Here is a 26,052-nt window from a genome sequence, read left to right on the forward strand (position 1 = left end):
GAAAAAACATCATCAAGCACTTTTAAGAAAGTTACTAAAATGCACTGAGAAACAAAAACAGACATTAATACTTAACACACAGAAATGTGACTGACACCACACCAGTAGACATGTTCTTTAACTTGCTTTTATATGAGATATTCTTTTTAAAAAAACATACAGTAATTGCCACACCTCAGTCTTAAGCTGTTTTAGGTGTTTTCTAATCTCCCTCATTTCACTGCTAAGCTGCCCTGCTTGCCCTTGCACTTTCAGATCTGCAGCTTGCTGAACATATTGCCTTTGCTCATCTTCCCCTAAACTGCTCCACCTGTCCCTGATGTCTGCCATTGTACCTGAAGACAAATGCACTATGATGAAACAACCATTCCAAGCTATCAGTATTAATATGTACAGCAAGAACATTTAAACCTGAAATCAATTACATGTTTTTGGTTTGTTTGCTTTATGATTTTGTTCACATTCAGTACAGTGCACATTAAAGGAAACGTGTACAATTGTGGGGAAACCTTGTTCTCTGGTTTATTTATGTTCAGAAGCTCTGCGTCTTTTAAGTTGGAGCGGTGTGCTTGAGAACAACAAAAATGACTGTATGTGGCTTTTGATCTGTCTTTACTTTCATGCAGTTAGTGCTCTCACAAATTTATATATATATATATATATATATATATATATATATATATATATATATATATATATATTTACCCATTTGCATACACTGGGGCTTCGAAAACACACTGGATGTGTTTTGAAGTGTATGTGGATAGAAGCCTATCCAATTTGGACCATTGAACATCCAGGGTGTGGACATTGAGATTGTGAAGGAGTATAAATACTCCTGGAGTGGTCAATGAACACAGATGTCTTGTACAAGAAGGGCCAAAGTCGTCTCCACTTGCTGAGGAGGCTGAGGTCATTTGGAGTGTGCAGGACACTGCTGAGGACTTTTTACGACACTGCGGTGGCTTCAGTGATTTTCTACGCTGCGGTCTGTTGGGGCTGTGGAAGCTCTGATAGGGACAGGAAGAGTCTAAATAAACTGGTCAGAAGGGCTGGCTCAGTCTTAGACTGTCCTCTGGACTCCATAGAGGAGGTGGGGGAGAGGAGAATGTTAGCAAAACTGACATCGATTGTGGATAACCCCTCTCACCCCCTATATGTGACAGTAGGGGCCTTGAGCAGCTCCTTTAGCAGACGACTGTTACACCCACAGTGTAGGAAGGAGAGATACCGAAGGTCATTCATACCTTTTTTTATATCAATTGAGAGCATTATATATAATATATAACTTATACTGCTGTAAAAAAAATATTTTGGGAATTCAAAGCTGAATCTTTGCAAAACTCTACTGTGTCAGAGAGAATTTGTACATTCATCTTAAAAAGACATTATTCTGAATTAATTTTAACTTTCAGTCTGGGGAAAAATTAATAATCACCCAGTTTCCTATTTCTTTGCAAATATAAGCCCTATATTGGCAAAAAACTTGAGAAAGGGAGAAAAGTACATGTAAACATAGAACATTGTGTTATGGCAAATCTAAAATTAATCTCACTCTTTTTAGTATCACCAGGAGGGAAGATCGATGCTCAAAGAATTCTTTGAGGAGAAGAGAGGAATAAGACACGCAGTCAAAGATTCTCTTTTATCTCTCGATTGTATTGAACAAATCCAAGTCATATATAGGCCCCCAGTCACGTACACCATTATTACATCATGTCTCGTTCCATCAACCCAAACATTCCATTATTGGTGCCTCATTATCTCCAACTTTATAGCTGCCAGGGAGAAATGGTGAGTGATGTCCTTCAGTTGTTGACTGCCTTCCTTCTAATCTGCTCAGCGCCTTCCTCCCACAGGTCACCGTAACCACACAATGCAATAAGTCCCTTCACCTTCAAGCACTAAGGCCTACATCATTTAGTAAGAGTTAATCAAAACCATTACTCCCTGAATATATTATGTCATTAGTTATTATTAACCATTACTCATTAGTGTTAATCTGCATTTTTCCATCACATTCCTCCCTTTGATTATGATTTAAAATGCACTTAAAAAAAACATACTGAATGATCACATGTCAAATGATTAAATCAAATGATTATTTAAACTCATAAAATCAACCTGAAATCAGCATTAATAAATGAAAAGTGAGTTTAATGTAAAGATTTACTCCCCATCCAATGAGGCATAGAATGGCGGGGGCATTTCAAGAGGCATCTCATCCAGCGGATTTCTTTCGCGACCAGAGGCTGCAGTTTCAAGCTCCATGTACACATCTGCACTCACCATACCGAATGTAACAGAACGCTCAATAATTTTGATGATCAGACTTCTGACACAGGGAGTAATACAACATCCGATTAGTGCCTATTAGTACTAATAGAGAAATGATTACCGGGACAGCCAGCTTCAGCCCCAATGCTCCCCATTTACCAAAATAGGAATCAAACCATGCCATCCAGTCAATGTTTACACCTGAAAATCCATACAACTCCTCAGTAAAAGTTAACTCCTACATCGCCTTAGTGAATGACCCGTTTGCTGCTGTGTGATTAGGAATGAAAGTGCAGCAGTGATCACCAAACATGTGACATTCACGATGTATAACTGATTAGTTGAACGTTTTGAAGCCAGCTGCTAGAGCACAATCTCTAGGACACATAAAGCCCCCCTTTATTGACTGATCTAGGATGTCTTCATCCTTACACATTTTACCTTTATTCCCCTGCAGTGAGCAACCACTGCTGTTCACCACCCAGTCTCCTGTTTCAAGTGTAACTTCCCCTCCAACGGTTAAGGCAAGGCCTGTGAGTGAACAGAACGCATGATTGTTAGTCATTTCTTACAATAGGACAACATGTGGTCTTCCAAGAGTCCCATGTCGTCCACGTGGCCTGGTGGATCCAAACAAAATTTCATAAGGTGTTAAACCAGTTTTGGTTCTGGTTCGCATACGTATATACATCAAAACCAGTGGTAACGCCTGCACCCAATTGAGCCCTTTTTCTACACAACATTTCTGAAGCTTGCTTTTGATTGTTGCATTCTCTCTCTCGACTGCTCCTGCACTCTGTGGATGATAGGCACAGTGTAATTTCACATCAATGCCCAGTTTCTCTTCTAGCTGAGTGAGTGCTGTGCTGATAAAAGCTGGTCCATTGTCACTCCCAATGCGTCGAGGAATACCCCAACGAGGAATAATGTGCTGAATCAGAACTTTGGCCACAGCCTGAGCGTCTTGTTTGCTGATAGGGAAACACTCAACCCATTTAGAAAACATATCCACTACCACCAGACAATACCTTTTCCCCTCGCACTGGTTGAGTTCAATGAAATCCATCTGCAAATGTTCAAATGGCTCATTGGGTGGAGGATGTGCCCCTGGTGTTATTTTAATGCCTTGAGCTGCATTGTGATGAGACATTTTTCACAAAATCTTTGTGCAAGTATAGTGAACCCTTTTGTGTACCAGAGTTGCTGTACTGCAGATACCATAGCCCCTTTGGATGCATGATCAATAAGCAGAGGGTAGGCAAGGCCTACCATCTAAAGCTTGTCACATTCCATCCTTGAAAATACAGCCTGCTTCAGGCCAAGCAGAACGCTCTGCCTCTGAGGCCTGCGAGGTTAGTTCTGTGTGTGAGAGCGTGAGAGGGTGGAGCTCAGGAACACAGGATTCCTGAAAAAGAGAAAACATTGGATCATTTATTTTTTCTTTGCTTCATCTGCAAAATGTGTGATGTGCAATGTCTTACCCTCAGCCAGTTCACATGCCTCTGTGATTCAGCTGCTTGAGCTGAGAATGACCCTGGCAACCTGCCAGAACACAAACACTCATGCAGAGACACAACAGACAACTTGGTTCTTTCCACAAGTGTCATGGGACGCTAACCCATCAACAAACAAATTAAAATCAGTGTTAGGAACTGGAATATCCTTTAAAACAGTTCTCCAGGAGCAGACCTGAGAGATGGCTGTCAAAAATCATGAGGGTCTCCATCATCCTGTGTGTAAGGAGCAGGCTCTGGAATTGTGTAACACTGAATAGTAACATTCAGCAGTTAAAGCAACAAGGCAACAAGTAACCAGCGTGCAGCTGACAAATTACATGTTTCCTGTTCTAACAAACATCATTAACACCTCATGATGAACCACCAACATCAACATTTTTTAACACCATGATATCTCTAGAAGCTAGGATCGCCAGTTTTGCTGGAGAAATATGCACCTGTGCACATTAATATTCATTATAAATAACCCCATGAGAACACAACAATGCAACATTATCTTCATGACATGCTTCAGCATCAGACAAACACACCAACAAATAATCTACGTACTGAAGACGTGCACTGCCTCTTGGAAAAATAAATCATTAAATCAGCCTTAAGGGCTGCATTAAAAATGATCAGTGATTCTGAATAACCCTGAGGCAATCGGGTCCATGTCCACAATTTACCCTTAAATAAAAATACCAACCAGTACTGGATTTCTGGGTGCACCGGAACGCTGAAGAACACATTCACTAAATTAATCACATAAAAAGAGTGCTGTTAACAGGTTTAACAGGTGCCTGGGGTAAGACTATGTGCTGATTTGGAACTTCTGGAGAGGGTGGATGAATCTCAGGATTAATCTCAGAATTTACTGCAGGTCTTACACAAGTCTCCACTCTCCAGATTCCCCCTGAAACACTAGAGTTTATTATTTTTCACCAAGTAAATTAGGGTATGAACCGCTGAATTAAGGCGGAGAACAATCACACCAGCAGTGACGAGCGAATTGAACACTGATGTGATGCCCTCAACAGTGACGCGCTTGAGCGGCTTTTTCGGTTGATATTCCCTTTTAGGATTAACTACTAGAGGTTGGGCGCATATCATCATCCCCAACTTTATTTGCACTTTGCATATCAGCGTCTGGGACTGCAGCCCGATCCTCAGGGGGAACTGAAACCCATACACAGCTCTGGTTTGTGTGTGTGTTCATGTCAACTGAGAAAACAGAAATCAAAGCTGTGTATTAGACGCACAACACTTCAGAATTTTTTCACCCTTTTTTTTCCTCACACCTCCTCCATGATCCCGCCAATCATTCAAGGAGGTGCACTTGCACTGCCATGGACCCAGATCTCTCCACCCATCCTCAAGAAGTTGATATATGAGGCTCAGAATGCAAAAATATACTTCTCTTTTGAACAAACAATTTAAACAGTTTCTTTTGTGAGGGTGAGAGGATGAACTGAGCCACGGAGTTACAATGTTCCCCACTAGAGATACACAAGCTTTAGCTTTTCACTTAAAACCCATTAAATTCCTTTATCAATATCTTCATCAGGCACTTCATGCATGTGCACAGTGCGATGAAGGTCCTCTGCTGACATGACATCGACCCAGTCTGTTAGGAGGTCAGTGGACTGCAGAAATTTAGACTGAACCTTGGACAGTAAATCTTTGTATAACAGCAAGTCACGTGCCTGCTTCACCATGACATACACCACTGTATCCTCCACACACACCTCGATGCCCACATAGACTCAGTGTATATTAAATACTCAATTTACACATTAAATCCCTGCTCAGGAGATTAATTGAGCGAAACTTTAGAAAACAAAAATGCCTTTTTTTCTTCTGTCTGCATGGAGCATCCTAAAGACTCTGTTACTACATCTGTAACTTTGGCCAGACGCCCCTTATGCTGAGGTCTAATTGAAAAACATGAAGCTCAAAAGTGGTTGCTCATGAATCTACTAAAAGCTAAATTCTGTCCTTGCTACTGCCATCTTTATTAGAAGCATGACAACATAAGAATCAGTTTGTGTTAATAATAAAAATTGTTCACTTATCTATTCTGGTGTTCATCCAGGCACTCCATCCCCGTCCAGCTCCTCCACCCCCAAGGCCTCCTCTCAGTCGGAAGGCTCCATTGCTTGCGGGGCTTGTCTCTGGTCTCCATGTCTGTTGGGACAGTCTCTCATGAAGTGATCAGGGCTTCCAAAGACGAAACACCCTGCACCTCTGCCAGCATTGCCATGGCCTCTTCCGCATCCTCGTCCCCTGCCTCGGCCTCCGCGACGTCCCTCACATCTTTGATTGTGGTCCGATGCCTGCTTCCACAATACCAGCTGTGCATCAACCAGTTTGCGCTCCTCCTTTTCTCGTTGTTTTTCTTTCTTGGCATTCAGGAGGTTTTCTGCATGTGCTGCATACTTTTCCACCACTTTGGCCCACGTCCACATCTAAACAGTTGGTTTCAACACAGGCACGTAGATCTGGGCGTAATCCGCACACGACGTGATATTTCAGCTGGCTTTCCCAAGCTGTTATGTCCGCAGTCTCCCAGTCCTCCGTTGGTGGTCTGCCACCTCCATGTTTCCTTGTGACTTCCAGGAGGCGGGAAAGGAAGGACCACGCGGATCCGCCTGGTTGTTTGCTTGACGCGGGTCATGCTGGAGCGGATACCTCCATTTGATGAGTCCACACAATGCACCAAATTTGGTGAGATACGCTTGACCCAACTCTGTCCTGTTGGGTTGAATGTCCACTCCAGTCATGAGATCTCCTTGCACTCTCGTCCTCTTCGTCGTTGTCTCTGGAGCGGAGTTTCATGCTTAGTGGCGCGACCTCCCTTTTCCTGGCTTTGGGCTTTACGCTTGGCTCTGTGATGCTCTCAAGCGTGTCTGGAGGGGGAGAGCCTGGGAACAGTAGCTCTGCTTCCTCCTCAGTCTCGTCCTCTTTCACCCTTATCTCTCGCGCTGCCTGGATGGGAGGGTCCCTTGGCGGAATATGCAGCTGTTGTTGAGCGATTGGTTGTGTCTCGGCAGCTGGAGGGAGTGCAGGTGCCGAGGCCTGCGCTGGGCGATATGGATTCACGTCCAGGTCCCAGTTGATCTTCGGATATAGGCTGTACTCAGGAGGGGGTGGAGGGGCCAGAACAGGCACGGGAGTACATGGAAGAACAGCACAAACATTTGCACAATGGTTAGATATTGGTGAATCAGCACAAACATTTGATTTAAAATCTTCATTAACTTCTCTCTTCTTTGCGTTTCTGTTCTTTTTCTGAATTCTTTTATCTGCCTCTCCCTTCCACATTTGTAGTGCCTGCTGGTCTGCTACAAATGGCACTGGAAGTTTTTTTTTATTACAACACCCCATAATTGTATTTTAAAATAAATCCCAAGTTAATTGAATTAATTAATCAAAATTCAAAGAAAAAACCCATATATATATTATTATATATTTTTATTATACCAACCCCAGGTTGATAAAACTCTTTTTTTCCCCTGTTTCTCTCATAGAAACTGCTCGTTTCTCCCATAGAAACAAACCTGACGTCACCTGTATGTTCCTCTCTAGCGGACTCTTTCTAAAGGCACCTTACTCAATAGAATGTGCTGCCCTGGGAGCTCATCAGCTCTGGAAACATAAAATCATCAACACCTTACCACGGGTCAATCGGTGTTCCCTCCTGGCGACCCGTGCCAAGTTCAATATCAGCGGTGCCGGTGGACCCAGAACAGAGCCACCTCCTCTCTCTGGAGGCTTCTGGTGGATGGCTGGATTTGCTCTATTCAATCCGTCTTTTTTCCCCGCTCGGAAGACACCAGACACACGAGATATCCCGGACAACGAGCCCCCAAATTCTTATGGAAATTTTTAATTAATCTATGTGTAACCAGGAAGGAAGATTGAAAGATCAATGCTCAAATAATTATTTGGGGGAGAAGAGAGGAATAAGACACACAGTCAAAGATTCTCTCTTATCTCTCGAGTGTATTGAACAAAATCAAGTCATATATAGGCCCCCAGTCACGTACACCATTATTACATCATGTCTCGTTCCATCAACCCAAACATTCCCTTATTGGTGCCTCATTATCTCCAACTTTATAGCTGCCAGGGAGAAATGGTGAGTGATGTCCTTCAGTTGTTGACTGCCTTCCTTCTAATCTGCTCAGCGCCTTCCTCCCACAGGTCACCGTAACCACACAATGCAATAAGTCCTTCACAGGGCAACACAGACACACAAACACATTCACTCACACACTCCCTGAATATATTATGTCATTAGTTATTATTAATCATTACTCATTAGTGTTAATCTGCATTTTCCCATCACAAAGTGCTGCTGTTTGTACGAGTATCATCATCCATCCGAGACTCTGAATGGAGGGAGGGACAGGAGACATTCACTGCCGTAGTAGTAGCTGCAGTGGTGGTCAACTGTGAACACAGATTAATGACAAATTTCAAACGTTTGTCTTATTGGGATCTTAACTGCAAATTCCCCATTGAAATTAGAACTGATAATAAGTTTTCTTGATTATGAATGGTTTCTGGTTGAACAAAATGAATCTGCTGGTTAGTTTTCGTGTTGTACTCATCAGACAGCGCCTTTAAATTTACAGTGTCCTTAATGTCACTGATCTAACCAATCTTTCAATAGCTTCTGAAAACATCAGTAACTTTGATTTCCCTATGTTTGTTTCCTGTATTAGAAGACTGTTATTTAACTTAGGGTCACTTAAAGTTGTAATCCATAATCAGCCATTAAGATTATTCTGATACAATTGGAATTTTCTTTCTTTAAGAGTCTTAATCTTGTAAATACATTCTGTATTTAAATACATTAAATACAACACTATGAGTCATATCGTACATTGTGTACCGTTGTCAGGGTGTGACCAAAAACAAGGCTAAGAGGCACATTGAGGAGTCATGTCTAGACATTTATTGACCCTTACAAATTTAAAGTTTATGCAACAAGCTCAGTTTCTAGCCTGTGAGCTTGAGAGAATAGAAAAAACGCATCATTGACAGCACAATCAGTCCTCTTTTAACACCATGGATCAAACCATTTAACATTCAAGGTACATTGAATTGTTACCCCAGTAACAGTGAATGTGAAGAACTCCACTTAACTGGACATCACTACTTCACATTCAATCTCACACTTTAGATTAACCATCACAAGATTTCAATATTAAATATCAATGGAAATAATGTTGTAAAATACCCACTAGCTCTTTGTACAAACATGGTTTACCCCCTAGAAAGGTTCCAAGTAGTACAGTCCAGATTACCCAGAATTCCAGGCATTTCTATAAAGACATGCTCAGTAAGCCCGCACTTCCTCTAAACCAACACCCACTGACCCACGCTGCAGACATGGCTCCTGGGAATCAAACAAAGAAGTCAGCAGAAATGTTATGGTGAGAACAATAAAAATGTTAAAACTGTCCCATCTTATGGTCTGACTCTTCTTTACTAGCGTGCACAACTAGTATAGAAAAGATAAGTTTAAAAGATGTTAAATTATTGACCATTTACCTGAAATATAGGATTTGAACAGAATTTTAACCTTTTATGAGCTAATCACTTTAAAGGATTTTTTAATGAAAAATATTAACTTTAAAATGAATAAATATAACCAATGTATACATTCTGGGCAATCTTAAAATCAGAACTAGGGCTATTACTGCAATGTACTCTGAACTTGTGCTGAACAAAATTTAAATTCATACTTTACTCCCTAAACACACTGCATCCCTTATTCTTACATGTGGGGCCTTAGTGGGCCATCACAACCGTGCAACATACTTCTGTCCACCATGGGCAGTCTTCACCTCCATAGTCGTAAGTGATTTCTTCTCCTTCTTCAGTGTCATTTAGATCAAACAAACAAAGGTGTGCATTCCCATTTACATCAGTGTTCTTCATCCTGCAGTTTGGATGTCTGTGATCATCATTGACTAATCGTCCAAGTCATCCATCTTCTGCAGAGGCATCAATGCTTATAAAGACAGAAACATAGAAATGGTGAATGCAGATATCACCAAAAAATCAGAACCTCACTTAGCACCTATGTACTATAGTATAATGCAGTACAGTGCAGTTTAGTAAAGTATAGTATGAGGAGCATACTTTAGGTCCAACTAAATCTTACCGCCATGTTTTCCTTTTCCACTTGAATGCAAAAATAAATGCAGCACATGATGGGTTGTAAAGTTTTCTTCTTCTGGATTCTTCATCATTTATTAGGTCTCCCCTATATTCTGCAACAAAATCTCCTTTGCGAATCGGACCCTTTGCAAATACTCCACGTCCTATGAAAGACAACAGAAACATTTTTAGCAGGGCAGTAAAAATTATTCATTCTATCATTACAACTTACTGTATGGTAATACACACTACCCAAAAATATATTCATTTTGTAGGTTGACAATCAGTCTGAGTCTACGCTACACAACGTCTTGCCCAATTTTCACCCTGAATTCTGCCATGAGACACATGTTCCTGATCTGAAGAGATCTGCCAGGTCAGAAGCTCAGATGATCTGCTAGTGTGAGAGAACAAAGTCTATCTTTAATCTGTTCATCAAGTTCTCAGGGAGTTGAAGGACCTTGATGGTTTTTTTTTGTTTTGTTTTTTTAAGAATTTAATATTTATCCAGTTCCCTGTGAGATCAGGAATTCTCAATCTCACATTCCCCAGTTGGAATTTTTAGGTATTTTCTATATCCAGATATGTTTTACTCTGTTTAGTTAATAGCCTCACAACATAAACGTTCTGTGGCAGACTGAGGTGTGATAATGTGTTTTAGAAATCTGTTCAGATTTTAAAAATCTAATAGTGTACACCCACCTTTACACAAAAACTGACCTCAGTAGATGGTAATTGGGTTTAGATGAACTTTAATCTAGTGGTTAAAAAATATTTCCTGACAATCTGCATTAGATGCTCATCAGCTAATTATTGTACAGCTTCATAACTGATTATGACCTCCTCCATGTTTCTAAATTCAATTTCCATTTTATCAGCTCCACTCTCCATATAGATGCACTTTGCAGTCCTACAATTACAGACTATAGTCCATCTGCATAATCTTCTACCCTGTTCTTCAACAGTCAGGACCGCCACAGAACCCCCACAGAGCTGGTGTGATTTGGGTGGTGGATCATTCTCAGTATTGCAGTCACACTGATGTTCTGGTGTGAGTGGATCAGACTCAGCAGTGCTGTTGGATTTGTTAGACACCACATAGTGCTTTTCCACCAATGAGGAACCAGTATGGTTCCACTGATATAAGGACTTTAAGGACATTTATTAACACACAACACACAGTGAGTCTGATTTGATGAACACGTAGCATAGTTACATTATGGTCCAAATATAACAAGGGCCTAGTCAACATGGTTGTCTGCTTAATACGTATACACGTGTACACTTTGTTTGCTGAAAATGTTTAACAGTAGCAGTGGAAAATGTAATGAACGCACATTGATATGAAATGCAAACAAATTCAGTGCAAACGATATTGCACATTGGCTTTGCAGATTTATCAATACTGAAACAGCATGATCATCTTATGAAGAAGAGTGGACAGCTATAAGTAGAAATAAACCACATGTATACAATGGTGATACATTTTTATAACGGTGGATTATTTGATCCAGGCTTTTATTACTTCCCAGTGAAACAGTCTATTGATTATACTATTGTGCTCTTGCTTATAGCATACCTAAAATGTTTATTAATAGACTTATTTGACATTGCTCAGTGGGAAGGCTGTTTAGAGCCATGTATTTTACATAGAAGTATTTCGGGTTTTTTGCATGGTGTAGTAGTTTTCCAGATGATCAAGAATGTGTAGAATTGTATTCTATATAGCACCAAAAAGAAATTCCAGCTATTATGTCTGTACAATAGGAAACCCCTTTTTTGTGCTATATTGAACCACTGAATTAAAAAGTTTCCCCAATGAAAGATTAAGATTGAAATGATTGCTAACAGCACTTATACTAAGGTAGGAAATTGTGATTCAGCCTAAATCACTGTATCAGAAATGCTACCAGCATTAAAACAAGGATATTTACATAATGTATACAACATTAACATACCATTCTATATACAGAGTATGGTATTTTAAGAGCCTAAAACATCTTATCAGGGGATAATATTAAGCTACAGTCATAAATATACACCAGCAACTTGTGCTTAGAAGGCAGGCATTTCTGATTAAATGTATGTGCGTCTAAAAATATAAGTGACACACAATTGTTTCATGTAATAAATGGTGCAGATTATTTCCAAGATAAGCTGTCTTCCTTCCTCACAAAGTTGGAGTTAATTACTCAGTAGTGTCCAGTCTTAGCCACAGAGAACCACTTTGGTTGCAGAAGCACACGTGATCGTTTGTTGAAGACTCTTCTGATTAAAGAAAAATGTGTGCTCCTGGAGTATGGCATGAATACATGAAACCACACTGGGACATTGTGAATAAAATTGTTCACAGTTGTTGTAAAGATGTGGTGTCATCTTTGTCCTGTTTGGTATACTTATTTTGATACTTACAGACTATGACATCCTTGATTCGAGTGAGTCCAATTCCTCTTTTATCTCCTCTGCCACACCAGTTCAAAGAGACTGCCAGGTGGGGGAAAAAACCTTTTCACAAATCCTCCATATTGTTTTGTTCATTGTTTGCCCCCCACCCAATGACAGTTTTGACACCTGCAGAGAGACAGAGAGAGGAATGTAACCTGGGACTTAATTTATTCATTCATTCATTATCTGTAACCGCTTATCTAGTTCAGGGTCACGGTGACCTGGGACTGACTTAATGAAAACTAAAATTACAAATTTTAAGCACAGACAACAGAGTCTGTTCAGAGTCAGAATCAGAGTCATGGATAGTTTTTTATTGCAACATTCAGACAAACAAATAAGTACTTCAATATTTTCTTTTTTTTTTTTTTCAGAAATTGTGTCGGTTGATGGCTCCTGTTTTCATTTTAGCCTATTGATATTATATTTCATAGCTTACCTGTAATATGTGATGACATTTGAATTAACGTTGTTATAGCTTTGATTTTTTTAATGCCTGTGGATAGTGAAATAGTGGCATACAAAACTGAAACTACATTTTTGGGGTGGGGGGTCATGTTCGAGTAAAAAAACAGTGGGGGGAGGGGATTTTGTTTTTTTATCGTACTTTGTTTTATGAAACTCATTATAAATTACGTTTTTAGATAGTTATACTGTAAAAACTTTAAGATGTGTATGAGGTTGCTGTAAGAAAAAACTAAGAAAACAGAATTACTTTTTTCCTTAATGTTCTTTGCTAATCTTCACAAAAAGTTCACTTACTGTATGAGCTTGTTAAAATGGTATATTTTCGTACTGACCGTTTTTTTTCTTGTGGCGGTGTTGGATAGGCCATTTTCCAGCTCTTCAAAATCCTGTGCAGACTGGAGGGGAAGTAGATTTTCTTCAGAATCCTCTTCCAGTTGTGTTTGTTGCAGAAGTCCTCTGCACCTATCCCCTGCCATTGACTGCACAACAGCAGTTAAATGCTGAAGTTGCAGCTGCACCTCCCCAATGGCCTCAAGGATGCACCGTTCGGTAGCTATGACATATGACATTTATATGAATATTCACATCCATGGAATAAATATTTACAGAAAGGTCTGCATATAAACATATCAGTTTACACACACACACATACACATATATATATATATATATATATATTTAATTAGTAAAGAATGAACAAGCTGAAGACATACATGTACACTGGGAGGGTATGAGACGTCCTGAAGTGCAAACTCTTGATGCTAAATTAGAAAAACATATATGCAGTAATCAAAGTTAAGGCAATGGCATTTGTGTAAATGATCTTAGGTATGATTTAGATGTACTATATCACAGCCATTTCAACATCATTTTCTTGTAATTGGATGTTACTTTGACTAGCAAGCAGTGTTGTAATATTGGCATCCTCAAGCTGGGTATAAATTAATACTTAGATATTTCTCTTTAAGACTTAAATGGTTGTGCCCCTCAACATCCATGTAATGTGAAGACCCAGTGGAAGTATTATATTGCACCATATTTTTTGGTAACACCTTACATTAATATTCGCTAATTAATCATTATTTATAGAATGAATAATGAACAATTTCCCATTATTTGCTCAGTAGTTAATACTACACTAGCTGTTACTAAGCATTAACTGTTACCTAGCGATTGATTCATTTACTAGGCATTAGTAATTAAGTGAACTAATTAATAGGTTAGTTTATATCTTAATTACTCATTATGTGTACTAACTGCTACTTACTCCATTGTTAATAAATTATTAAGTAATTCATGTAAAGAATTAACATAATAACTTACTGTTACTTATGCATTAATGCTGCTAATTATTATAATGAACCATTAATATTTAGTAAATATACTACTAATTAGTTTATTATTAAGTATATTTGTTTATACTACATCAAAGTTGAATATGGACACATCTGCTCATGAAATGAGCAAGCACAAATTCATTGATAATTTTGTTGTCCATCAATTTAATCTTTGGTGTATCTTTAAACTCGTGTTTGGTAGTTCTGAGTGTTTGAGTGTAAAGCGTTGTCATTAACTAACAAAACATATTATTATCTTTAACAATTTCAAGCTTGCTTGGTGGTTAGCAAGATTGCCTTACAGCACTGGGGTCTTGGGTTTAAGACTCGATCTGGGTGGAGTTTACATGTTCTCCTCGTGTCTGAGTGGGTTTCCTCCGGGGACTCTGGTTTCCTCCCACATTCAAAAACATGGAGGTCAGGTAAATTGGCTACTCTAAATTGTGTGATACCCTGGTGTGAATGAATGTCTGTATTGAATGTATTTGAATGAATGTGAGTATGCCCAGATATGGACTCAATCATGGGTGAATCTGCAGGGCCCGATGCAGTCCTCCGGGTAGACAGTCGCTTCTGGTAGAGAGTACACTGTACGCAAATTGGCTGTCTCTTCTCGCCGGTGTGTGTTGGTTGAATGTTGACTGTAAAGTATGTTGTGTAGAGTGTTAACTGTAAAAGTGTCCTTGAGTATCTAGAAAGGTGCTATAAAAGTGTAAATTTCATTCATTCATTCACTGCTGGACATGCTTAGAGCATTTACATGATTTTTAAATAAGGTGTTTCTTCAAGATTTTTATGAATTAGATGCAGAGTAGTTCCTACCTTCATATCAAAGAAAAAAGGTGGATTTTATCACCTTTGATATGAAGGTAGGAATTACTCTGCATCTAAATAAAACTTTTGTACAATGTGGAAACAAGTGGAGATTTGAGCATAAAGCTTGAAAGAGCACTTTAACAAATCATGTGCATGCTCTAAGCTGTGAGTGCAGTGATCCTCCTGCTGACCAAACCACATATGGCATTAAAATGATAATATGAAAAAACATAAATAAACAAAATGTCATTGAGTGTTGCATAGTGAAGTTATTTCCCTAAAATATCAGAATTAACTGTTGCATTGTTACAGTGTGTGTCACTAACTGTGTTCTGTATTGTTTGTAATGTTTCTTGAAATGGAACATGGAGTAGTTGCAGCATTTTTTTTATACCAGAGTGGATATGTACTGAATTGCAATGCACACTAATTAGTAGTGTTATTAAACATTTGTGTATTGGTTCTTGTTATTTTTAATGATTATAATTATACTTTTAATTAGTTAAAGCAATGTTTTACACTCAAACGCTCAGAACTACCAAACACAAATTTACAGATACACCAATGATTAAATTGATGGACAACAAAATTATCAATGAATTTGTGTTTGCTCGTTTCATGAGCAGATGTGACCATAATTATTCATTCTATAACTAATGATTAATTAGCAAATAATAATGTAAAGTGTTACTATTTTTTTTACTTTTAGGTATAAATTGACATGCCAAAAGTCATAGAGCACTTTGCAAATTATGAAGTGGTGTTACCTCAGGAGATGGATTGTGAACATCTACTCCTTTCTTGTGAGTAAAGGATGAACACTGGGTAGTCTGCTCATGGCAAGAAGACATGTTATCTGTGTTTGAAAGAGGTAAGGTAGGGGGTGTCAGATGGTTGGGACATACGATTTCCAAAGTTGTGCAGACATTTAATTTGCCTCAAGTGTCATATGTGCACGTCATAGAATGCATTACCACCCACGGCTTTGTTTGAAGATCATGACTGGTGGCATCTAGTTGGAATTGCAAGCAGACTCTTTAGTTTCCTTGGGATGTAGGAGCAAAAGATACACTGCCATGAACTGTGGGATATGCGTATGAGCCTCTTGCATTGAAGCTGGATGTTTTTTCTGCCAGAGTTACATGTCTGTTTGCATGTTTGCAATTCTAGCCAGATGCCACCAGTCACGATAATCAAACAGCCGTGGGAAGCCACTGCACTGTCCACTGAGGGTGGTAATGCCTTCTATGACATGTTCCCCGTACAGGTGACACTTTATTGAGGCAAGTTAACTGACCGCACAATTTTGGAAATGGACTGTCCCATCCGTCTGACATGCAATATCATTCCTCTTTCAAATGCTGATAACACACGTCTCCTTGCCATGAGCACACTAACCCATGTTCAACCTCACTCACGAGAAAACACCTTACAGTTTATAGAGGTAACGCCACTTCATAATTTAAAAACTGCTGTCCCATGACTTGATGTCCCGTGATCTACCGTGACGTGGAGACGTGCAATCACTCGGGATGGAATCATATCCTGGCTCGGACACTATGAAGAGAACACACACACATATATATATATATATATATATATATATATATATATATATATATATATATATATATATATATAGAGAGAGAGAGAGAGAGAGAGAGAGTGTAAGGTAAGTAATGTCATAAGTATTTGTAATTTAGAGTCCTTATGAAGTGCACTGTAAATCTTGTCTACATTTTATGCAACAAGCTATGTTTACAAACTTTCTATTTTACTGTACTCTATAACCTTACATCGACAAGAGGACAGTGTCCTAAGATCCCCCTGCTCTCCATCTATTGGTGGGCTTGACACTGGAAAAAAACATGAACACATTAACAGATTTAATCAAAGTTAATTAAGCAGTTTAAGTTTGAATGTTGCTTTTTCATAATGGTAGTTTTTAAGGTTAGTAGTGCTTTCTTACTTTGAAAAGTGTCCACTGAAATTTGACCACTGAGTGGTGTCATTCTTTCGCTTGGTGTATATTGTGCTGGAAAGGAGAATTGTAACCAGTTAAGAAGCATACATTACTGTGTAAGTCAGAGACCAACTTTCATAAATTTTACAGTCAAAGAAGCAAATTATATTCCTTTGACTTTTTTCTTCTAAAATGATCATACAAGTGGATTATCTTATATATCTGACATCCTCAAAACTATCTAGAAAAATCAAAAAGTCAAAAAAGCAGAAGTGAAAAAACAAAAACTTGCACATAATAATCTCATTTTTGGGACAGGAGAAAATCTAACTCCACTCTTGCTTCATATCTGAAAATATTCAAGGGTTGAGGTAAAATGTAACTTCTTGATAGCTGCATATTCTTTCAAAACAATAAGCACGAAGTCCTTTGTTAGTAAAGGAAATGCACAAAAAAAGAAGAAAATTACAAGCAAACATGTCAGTTTGGACTGAATATTAAATTAAGTTTTTATATGACTTGTGCACTGTTTGTTTGAAAGAGCAAATATTAATGTACATCACCGTTTCACACATTTGATGTGGCCTTACTTTGAACAGTTGACAGGGCTCTAGGATTATTTTTCCTCTGCTGCTGATTTACAGTAGGAACTGGGGCTTTTTAAGAAGTAAACAAACCCAAAAAAGAAGAAAAAAAAACAGATATCATATCATATCTTGACCTGCAACTCTTGGAAAGTGTAATGTTTACGTGAAGCTGTTTTTCTGCATAATTAGATTAAGTATACTTAACTGGGTTGAAATATTAATTCAGTCATTCATGCATTGTCTGTAACCCTTATCCAGTTCACGGTCGCGGTGTGTCCGGAGCCTACCTGGAATCACTGGGTGATTCACCCTGGCAGGAACACACCCTGGAGGGGGCGCCAGTCCTTCACAGGGCGATACTCACACACGTTTTTGGACTGTGGGAGGAAATCGGAGCACCCAGAGGAAACCCACATGGACACAGGGAGAACACACCACACTCCTCACAGACAGTCACCCCGAGCGGGAAACAAACCCACAACCTCCGGATCCCTGAAGCTGTGCGACTGCGACACTGCCTGCTGCGCCACTGTGCCGCCCCCATGGTTGAAATATTGTATTGTTATAATTTAATAGAAACATGTGGAAGTGTAGGGGCGGCACGGTGGCGCAGCAGGTAGTGTCGCAGTCACACAGCTCCAGGGACCTGGAGGTTGTGGGTTCGATTCCCGCTCTGGGTGACTGTCTGTGAGGAGTTGGTGTGTTCTCCCCGTGTCCGCGTGGGTTTCCTCCGGGGTGTCCAGGGTGTATTCCTGCCTTGCGCCCAATGATTCCAGGTAGGCTCTGGACCCCCTCGACCCTGAATTGGATAAGCGGTTACAGATAATGAATGAATGAATGTGGAAGTGTGCAAGGTTTACTTTTTTTTTCAGTGCAGTGTCAAGCACACATTGATGTGTATTTCTGAGTGAATTTATTTGATATTAACATTCAGCAGCAACTGTTTTTGCCATCGTTTACTGTTTCAGAAAGTTCTTACTTTGAAAGGAAGGCAGTGTCCTGATATTGGCCTCCTTAGGCTGCTGTCTCACTCTGTGTATACTTGGAGCTGTGAAAACATAAGAGTCTTATGTCTATAAATTTAAATTTTAGTTAATTGTTTTTTTATTTTTATTTTAATGCAGGTATGTTCTTATGAAACTACAAGTGTATGAAGATGCTACTGGTTTCCCCTTCACCGTAAGCTGTGGTTTTGGTATTGGAGCTAAGAACAGGTGAGGCACAATGCTTTTAAATTATGAAAGTATATAGACATATTAGGAGTTAGACATATTGGACAAGAACATACTGTATGTCAGGGTTTCTGAATCCTGCTCCTAGGACCCCAAAGTACTGTATATTTCCATGGTCTTGCATTCATATTCTTATATAGACCTCTAAAATTCACAGTGTTATGGGTTCCTAGGAGCAAGTGTAGGAAACAATGCCATATATAATTACTAATGACAGTATTTAGGTGTGTTGGTTCTTACTTGGAACATTTGGAGGTTGTGGTGGCTGAGGAAATTTATTTTTGGGCCTCTTTGTGATGGATGAGTCCTCGTCATCTTCATCGGACCACCAACATGGTCTCTTTCTTGACCTGCAGGTAAGTTAGAGATGTAATCATATACATAACAGTATATACTGATGTATTATATTCAGATTACCAAGGTGAGAAATTTATGTACCGTGATTTTTTTCTGGTTTCTTCGTCAGAATTAAGATCTGATGTGTTACATGAAGCCTTCCATTTTCTTGTAACATTGTCTAGTGTATCTTAAAAATTAAATAAAATATTAAGTAAGTTATTAGCATAATGTAAGCTGCATTTAAATGTTTACCCCTTTCACAAATCTTTAAGTATGACATGTGAAAAAATCGATTGTGTTTTGCATTTTCAATTTACCTGACTCGTACAGGACCCGGACCTGGTGTTGTGTCCATCCCTTGTCTGGTTTAGGAATTTCTCTATTTTTTATACTTCTTAGGAATGTCGACTGGTCCTTGTATGGGGGCCACCATGCAAGGTCATTAATGACCCAGTCTTTGGGTAATGGACTTGTTGTTCCCTCTTCAGTAAATTCCACCAGTAGATACATGATGCTATAAACCCCATCCCACCCAAAACATACAGACAGAAAAAAGAAAAAAAGGCCAACTGCTTCAGTCACAGTGTAGAAGGGGCATGGCAACGAATTTGCTCTCATGTGGTATTAAGTACATTTTCTTGTCTATAAAGCCAAGTTTGCAGACTTTGATTGATTTGGACAACTTGTCAACTACATTTATTCCGAATGTGTTTGATGCCAGTGGATAGTCAAAAAATGACTCTTGGTGTGCAAATTCACTGTATACAATGTATGTTTCAGTGCCAGAAGCTATGATATTTTTAACCTGGGCCACAGAACCTCCAATGCAAACAAAACTATTTGCCATATCTAATTTCAGTGTGAAATGGTTTGTTGTAATCTCCTTGAACTGTTCTGCTTGTGAATTTGAAAGTGATGTAGGTAGAGGACCAGACGTATGCTTTTGTCTGAGCTGGAGTCTTTCCTTTTTCTGTCTACATCTGGGCCTTTCAGAAAGTCTTTTCACAATTTGACTCAGTGGAAACTCAGGCTTTCTCACGAGTTTCTTAAGTTTGCGCATGAAGTTCTCATATTTGAAAGCACTGAAATTGTCAAGAGTTCCGTAATTTCTTACGTCGTCTGCAAGGTGGACAAGATTGTGTACATTGTAGGATAAATACTGCTCCCCATACAGGTCTCCAAAATTCTGGACAAATAAAATGAGTAATTCATTTGAATACTGTAGATAATCAACAAGGAGTCTTCTGTTTGACAAAATGAAAATTGCCACAAAAAGCAATAAGAAGTTGTGATAAACTGCTGTGCTCACAATGTTTTTCAAGACAGTTGGTCCAGTGTACAACAGAAACTGTCTCATCTCAGTAGCCTTCCATCTGTCAAGCTCCTGAAGGCTTCTAGGCTTTCGAGAAAATTCATTGGGCACAAATTGTCTGACCTCCATAAGCCTTTGGGAGAGCCTGCTAACATTAAAGTTGGATAGCCTACAAGTAAGTGGACCTCTTAGCCAAAGCATCAAGAGACGTCGCATCACTCCAAGACAAACTAGATGCATATAGTCAAGTGGAAATCCTGACACCATTCCTAATGAGGTTTTTTGCAGTGGGGATGGACCAAGGTGATGATCTTCATCACTCATTATTTTAAAGCTTTCATTTGTTCTTCTAGGAGCATTTGTTTCTGGAAATACAACCCTGTTGTCTTTATATATCCCCTCCTGTGTACATTTTCCACATCCATAATATCCGTTATGTCCTTTGATGTTTTTAAGAAATGCACAAGCTGGTGCATTGCATACTATTGATGAAAGTTTCAGCATAAGTTGAATGCCTTTATACTCAAACCCACTTTCTAGATTCACAATTTCAGCAACAAATTCTTCAAGAAATCCATCTAGTGAGTTTGGTTTTTTTGTTCCACAGAACAATCCAACAACAACAGGCTCACTGTGGGGAAAATTTTGGACAATAGCAAGAATTGGCCACAGCTGAGTCCCTGAACTTTTGAAAAGAGGTAAGCCATCAATATTTATTTGCAGGTCAATATGGGTATTGTCTAAAAGCAAACCTCTGTTTTCCTCCAAAATTTCAGAGATTGAATTTAAAACGCCGAAATGGTAGTACTGGCCACCAGCCTTTTCTTGTACATGAACAGATCGAGCTGTGCCCAGCAATGTCCGAGCATCCTTTGGAAGAGATGTGTGATGGTTGGACAGTAGCTTAATTAGATCATTTAAAGCAGCATGAGAAATGTTGTGCTCTGCTGCCCAGATGGCTAGACTGTTTTGTAATGTAGCACACTCATGCTCTGAAGAATCAGAATCAGTCTCTGAATCAAATCCCATATATGAATCAACAAATATGTCATCTGTGTTTGATTCATCTATTGTTGACTGACAGTCCATAAAGTCATCATCAGAGTCTTCAGCTACATCCTTTAGAGTAACACAGTCATTTGAACAGACTCTCGTATCCTCTTTCTGTATTAACTCCAATTGTCTTTTAAATTTGGCTTTACTTTTTCGCCTTAATGTCCAGTATGATGGCATATATTCTGAGTTGGCCATACTGTTCAGAGAGAGAAAGACAGATACACGAACAAAAAAAAATTAACACAAACAATTGTTTCAGTCAACGGTATAAAAAAAAAAAAAACCCTTTCCACCATACATACTTTCAGTTGCAACCTGGGGGGGTGGGGGTGGGGGGACAAAATATTATCAGCAGACTTATTTTAGCAAACACAATATAGACCAACAGAACATACACAGAACGGTCACGATTAGGAACCCTTACCTTGTTTCTACACTCACTGCCCATTTTATCAGCTCCACTGACCACATAGAAGCAATTTGTAGTTCTACAATTACAGACTGTCATCTACCTGTTTCTCTGCATTCTTTATCATCATTTCACTCTGTTCTTTAATGGTCAGAATCCTCACAGAGCAAGTATGATTTGAGTGGTGGATCATTCTCAGGGCAGTGAGTGCAAAGTAGGTGTTCCTAATGCAGTAATTGTTTAGTGTATATACTGTCCAGTGATTAATGGGGTAGAGGGTATGGAAATAATTTGTAGATTTTGTATAGATTTTTATAGACTGCAGGAAAAAATGCAAAAAAGCATAAAAACACATCCTTTAAAACAATGTTAAGAAGTGCAATGCAATTTCAGAAAAGCTGCAAATCCAGTCACAACACAACTGAAGTTTTCTGGAGGACCCAGAAAGGTGCTGCAAACCAAAGACCAGAATCCAACTCCATTTGTGTGCACGCGTGTCACAAATCAGCACGGGCACAACAGATTACACTCACGATTCCCATTTCTGTTTAAAACAAGTATAAGCCTTGTTTTTCCTTTACATCAAACACTAGAACAGCACCTGAAACATCTAGGAATGTTGGCTGAAATGACCATTGAATGTTGGTTAAAGGGAAACCTTTTGCTTTTTGTTTTAACACTAGATTTTATACAATACAAAAATTATGCTACTAACCAATTAAATACAATTGAATGTAATATATTTATTTGTATAGTACCTTTCATACAGAAACAACAAGAATGTAGAGTGCAAACTCTTGTGCCAGTGCTGCTTGGTGACGTGTGTGTGAGTCAGATTCTGTTGGGGCTTTGTTGTTTTGTGTACACACATCACATATCTTTGTAGGTGCAACACCTTTCAGGGTCCTCCAGAAAACTTTGGTTGTGTTGTAACTGGATTTGCAGCTTTTCTGAACCTGGATCATGTTTAAGAACTTGCATTTGTTTTCTGAATATGGATCATTTTTGTGAAATGAAGCCCAGGTGTTGTTGTTTTGATGGATGTGTTTTGAAGCTTGTATTTTTGCAGTGCTTTTTGGGCTTTCTCTGCCACTGTACCCTCTGTCACATTGACCATTGTTCAGTTTCTGACCACAGGATTGCTGTTGTCCAGATGTCTGGGTGGTGGATCATTCTCAGCTCAGAGGTGACACTCAGTGTATTGTGGGTGGTGCTATTATGAGTGTCTCAGACACATCAGTGTTGCTGGAGTTTTTTTTTTTTACACAAACTGTCACTGCTAGGGTGGGAGCGGACCACCAAACAAGTGCAAAATAAAGTGAGGCCTTAGTTGCCTCCCCTATTGCAGATATAAATGTTACTTGAGGTAATAAACTCACAAATTTTGGTAAGTTGCCACAAAGTATGCTAGTAACACAGGTGCACCACTTGGGTTAAAAGCGCTGTATAGTTGAAATCTTTTCCTACTTGATGCTTTAAGGAACCAAGTCTATAAATATTCCTCGAACTTAAACACTGATCCCCCGTAGTGCCTAAATTATAATTACAATGTAGTATTTGTATTCCTAGCTAGAACTTTTATCCACATTTATTGTGTCCGATTATGGAGGAACAGATTTGGACAGGGCTTTTTAACTGTCTATAAATATTGTCTTTATTGACCTTCATGCTTATTAACAAATGCTAGAAGATCTTTGATTATTATGATTAATATTTAATGTAAGGTGCATTTCTCTTGGTTGTAATTGGCCTGAGAAACAGATCTATATAGGATCTATATTTCACGACAGAGATAAGTGTGAAATGATACTATTGAATGTATTATTTTAGAAATAATAAAAATTGTTTAAAAAAATCAGACTTTTCTGAAATGAATGTGAATTTGAACGGGAAATTCATCGAGTGCAACATACGATGCTGAAGTTGGCTATATAAATATTCCACAGTAAAACTTCATCATATTCAGGATATTAATAGTCTGTCTTCAGTGAGCCTTCCATATTTTTGAGACACTTTGAAAATAAAGAGATAATTTTCGCGGAATGAAGCTAAACGTGTAGTTTTTCCACTGTATGGAGGTTGTGTTGTTATATTGCCATCTATTGGCTTATTTTAGCCATATATGGCACAGATGTGGTTGTACTGTGAAACAAGCACTTCGGAAGTGAACTTGGAAAATTTCTTAAGGTGAATTTTCTGTTCCACCTTAAACGGCAAATAGGAACTACTGCTCCATTTAAGGTGGAACGGAAAATTCTAATGTTAGCCAAGAAGCTAACGGGCCAGCAGTATTCGCGCTGTGGTCTCGCGCGAGTGTCCTGTCAGAGCCGTTTAACGGCACTTTTTCCAGTTACAGTAAAATGACAATTAGAAAATTATACCTAACGCAATCGAGTACTCAGTAAAATTGTTAAATAAAAATTTGTTAAAGAATATATTGATTGTTAATGGTAATAAACTGTTCAGTTTCGCTGTTGAAATGAAAACCGGGGTGGGGTGGGGGGCGCTTTGGGGTTGGTATAAATTGCAGGTTACCAGGAGTTCTGATTATCTAACAGCCTGTTAATTTATTTATTTATTTATTTTTACCGCTGTGCTGCTACTTACATGCATTCCTCTGAAGAAATCCTTCTAGTGATGTGTCGGTCGCGAACGAGCCGGTTCAAAGAGCCGGCTCTTGTAAGTGAACGATGAGAGCCGGTTCCCGTCTACGACCGAGCCATTTTTTCTAAGGCTTGTCATTCAACCAATCAGAGAACAACAAGACACGTGGTTTTCCTGAATGCCAAACTGCCTTCCAAAAGATAGTTGAAGAAAATGTTAAATCAGTTAAATGTTTTGCACTTTGCAGAGTACATTGGAACCTCTACTTACGAACTTGATCCGTTCCGTGACCCGGTTCGTAAGTGGAAAAGTTCGTTTCTCGAGTCATTTTTCCCCATTTAAAATAATGGAAAAGCAATTAATGCGTTCCAGCCCCCACCCCGAAAGTCACCGTTTTTGCACTGATATATGTTAACAAAACTCTCAAATTAGTAAAAAAAAAAAATACATGTAGCATTACTAAAAATAAAAAAGAAATACAGTGGAAACAATAATAAACGACTGTCTGGAGGAGTAACTGGCTGTATGACGGGAGGTGGGTGGAATAAGGGAGAGCAGGCGGTGAATGTGGGGAGACGAAGCGCAGATACGGCTTAACTTAGCACGAATTTCGATGTCTGCTATTTACACTAATGCTAAATTTCTAAAGCTACAATTTGCTAATCTTAAAAGCTCACTCAAGTCTGGGCGCGCTGGGAGACTCGCCGATTGGGGTCAGTGGCCATTTCCAGCCTCCGGCTCGGCAGAGGCTCGGGTTTGTTTCATGGTTCGTTGGTGGAGGCAAAAAATATTCAAATTCCTGGTTCGTATCTTGGAAAGTTCGTTAGTATAGGCGTTCGTTAGTAGAGGTTCCACTGTATTTGTTTATTTTATTAATCAGAAATGGATGATTATTTAATTTAATAAGCTATTTTGTAATACAGACCTTTTGGGTTCCATTGGCTATATTTCAGAGTTTACAAGTGATTTTTTATTAAGGTGTTTAAACAAAAATCCAGTCATTTATACAATTGAATGTGTGAGTGCAATCAGTGAGTTATTACAAGACAGCCATTAAAACTATTGGCCATTGCAACACATTATTTTTAATATTGAATAATAATATTTTGTCCATATAGTCATGTACAATGTAGGTAATATTGTTCTGTACCAGTGGAAAACAAAAAGTAAAACAAAGAGCCATTTAGGAGCCAAAAGAGCCGGCTCCCCAATAAGAGCCGAAATTCCCATCACTAAATCCTTCAGTTACTCATCCAGGTCTTATAATACTTCTGTTGGATGCTTATTGGTCCTTTCTTATAGTCTACTCTCAGTCCATTGGCTCAGTCAACATTCTAGAATGTCGTGGTGAATGTACTGATTTTACAGGTCAAATGTGTTAAAGAAAGACAGTTAAGTTATATTTTTTACTCTCAGCATATTATAGATCAGAGGTGTTTAGTCCTTATTGCAAAGGTCTTGCAGGTTTTTATTATGTTAAGGTAGAAGCATCACCTAATCAGTTGTTGGAGACCAGTTTATTAAAAGAACTGGAATC

The 26,052-nt window shown here is 38.9% G+C and overlaps 1 protein-coding gene across 1 annotated transcript; it reads right to left on the reverse strand.

Moving 5' to 3' along the window:
* Nucleotides 1-7,418: 7,418 nt before the first annotated feature.
* On the reverse strand, nt 7,419-24,542 carry LOC136694251 (uncharacterized). Its single transcript, XM_066667663.1, has 14 exons — nt 24,519-24,542; nt 19,452-19,648; nt 19,234-19,321; nt 19,036-19,145; nt 18,543-18,611; nt 17,567-17,632; nt 16,983-17,048; nt 16,810-16,869; nt 16,517-16,570; nt 13,574-13,621; nt 13,193-13,413; nt 12,360-12,518; nt 9,952-10,111; nt 7,419-9,798 (listed from the first exon to the last, which is right to left on the reverse strand). Exons 2-12 carry the CDS (start codon nt 19,642-19,644, stop codon nt 12,423-12,425), a joined length of 1,071 nt encoding a protein of 356 aa, XP_066523760.1. The 5' UTR covers nt 19,645-19,648; nt 24,519-24,542; the 3' UTR covers nt 7,419-9,798; nt 9,952-10,111; nt 12,360-12,422.
* Between the last annotated feature and the right edge of the window lie 1,510 nt (nt 24,543-26,052).

The sequence above is a fragment of the Hoplias malabaricus genome, chromosome 4 (genome assembly GCF_029633855.1).
Source record: "Hoplias malabaricus isolate fHopMal1 chromosome 4, fHopMal1.hap1, whole genome shotgun sequence".
NCBI lineage: Eukaryota > Metazoa > Chordata > Actinopteri > Characiformes > Erythrinidae > Hoplias > Hoplias malabaricus.

Bases quoted from the DNA above. Each gene is read 5' to 3' on its own strand.
- LOC136694251 (XM_066667663.1), bottom strand. From the start codon at position 19,644: ATGTATCTACTGGTGGAATTTACTGAAGAGGGAACAACAAGTCCATTA. The intron at 16,870-16,982 runs GTAAGAAAGCAC...GTTTTTTTCCAG, and splicing joins TTCAGTGGACACTTTTCAAA to TGTCAAGCCCACCAATAGAT. The intron at 13,414-13,573 runs GTATGTCTTCAG...CATATGTCATAG, and splicing joins CATACCCTCCCAGTGTACAT to CTACCGAACGGTGCATCCTT.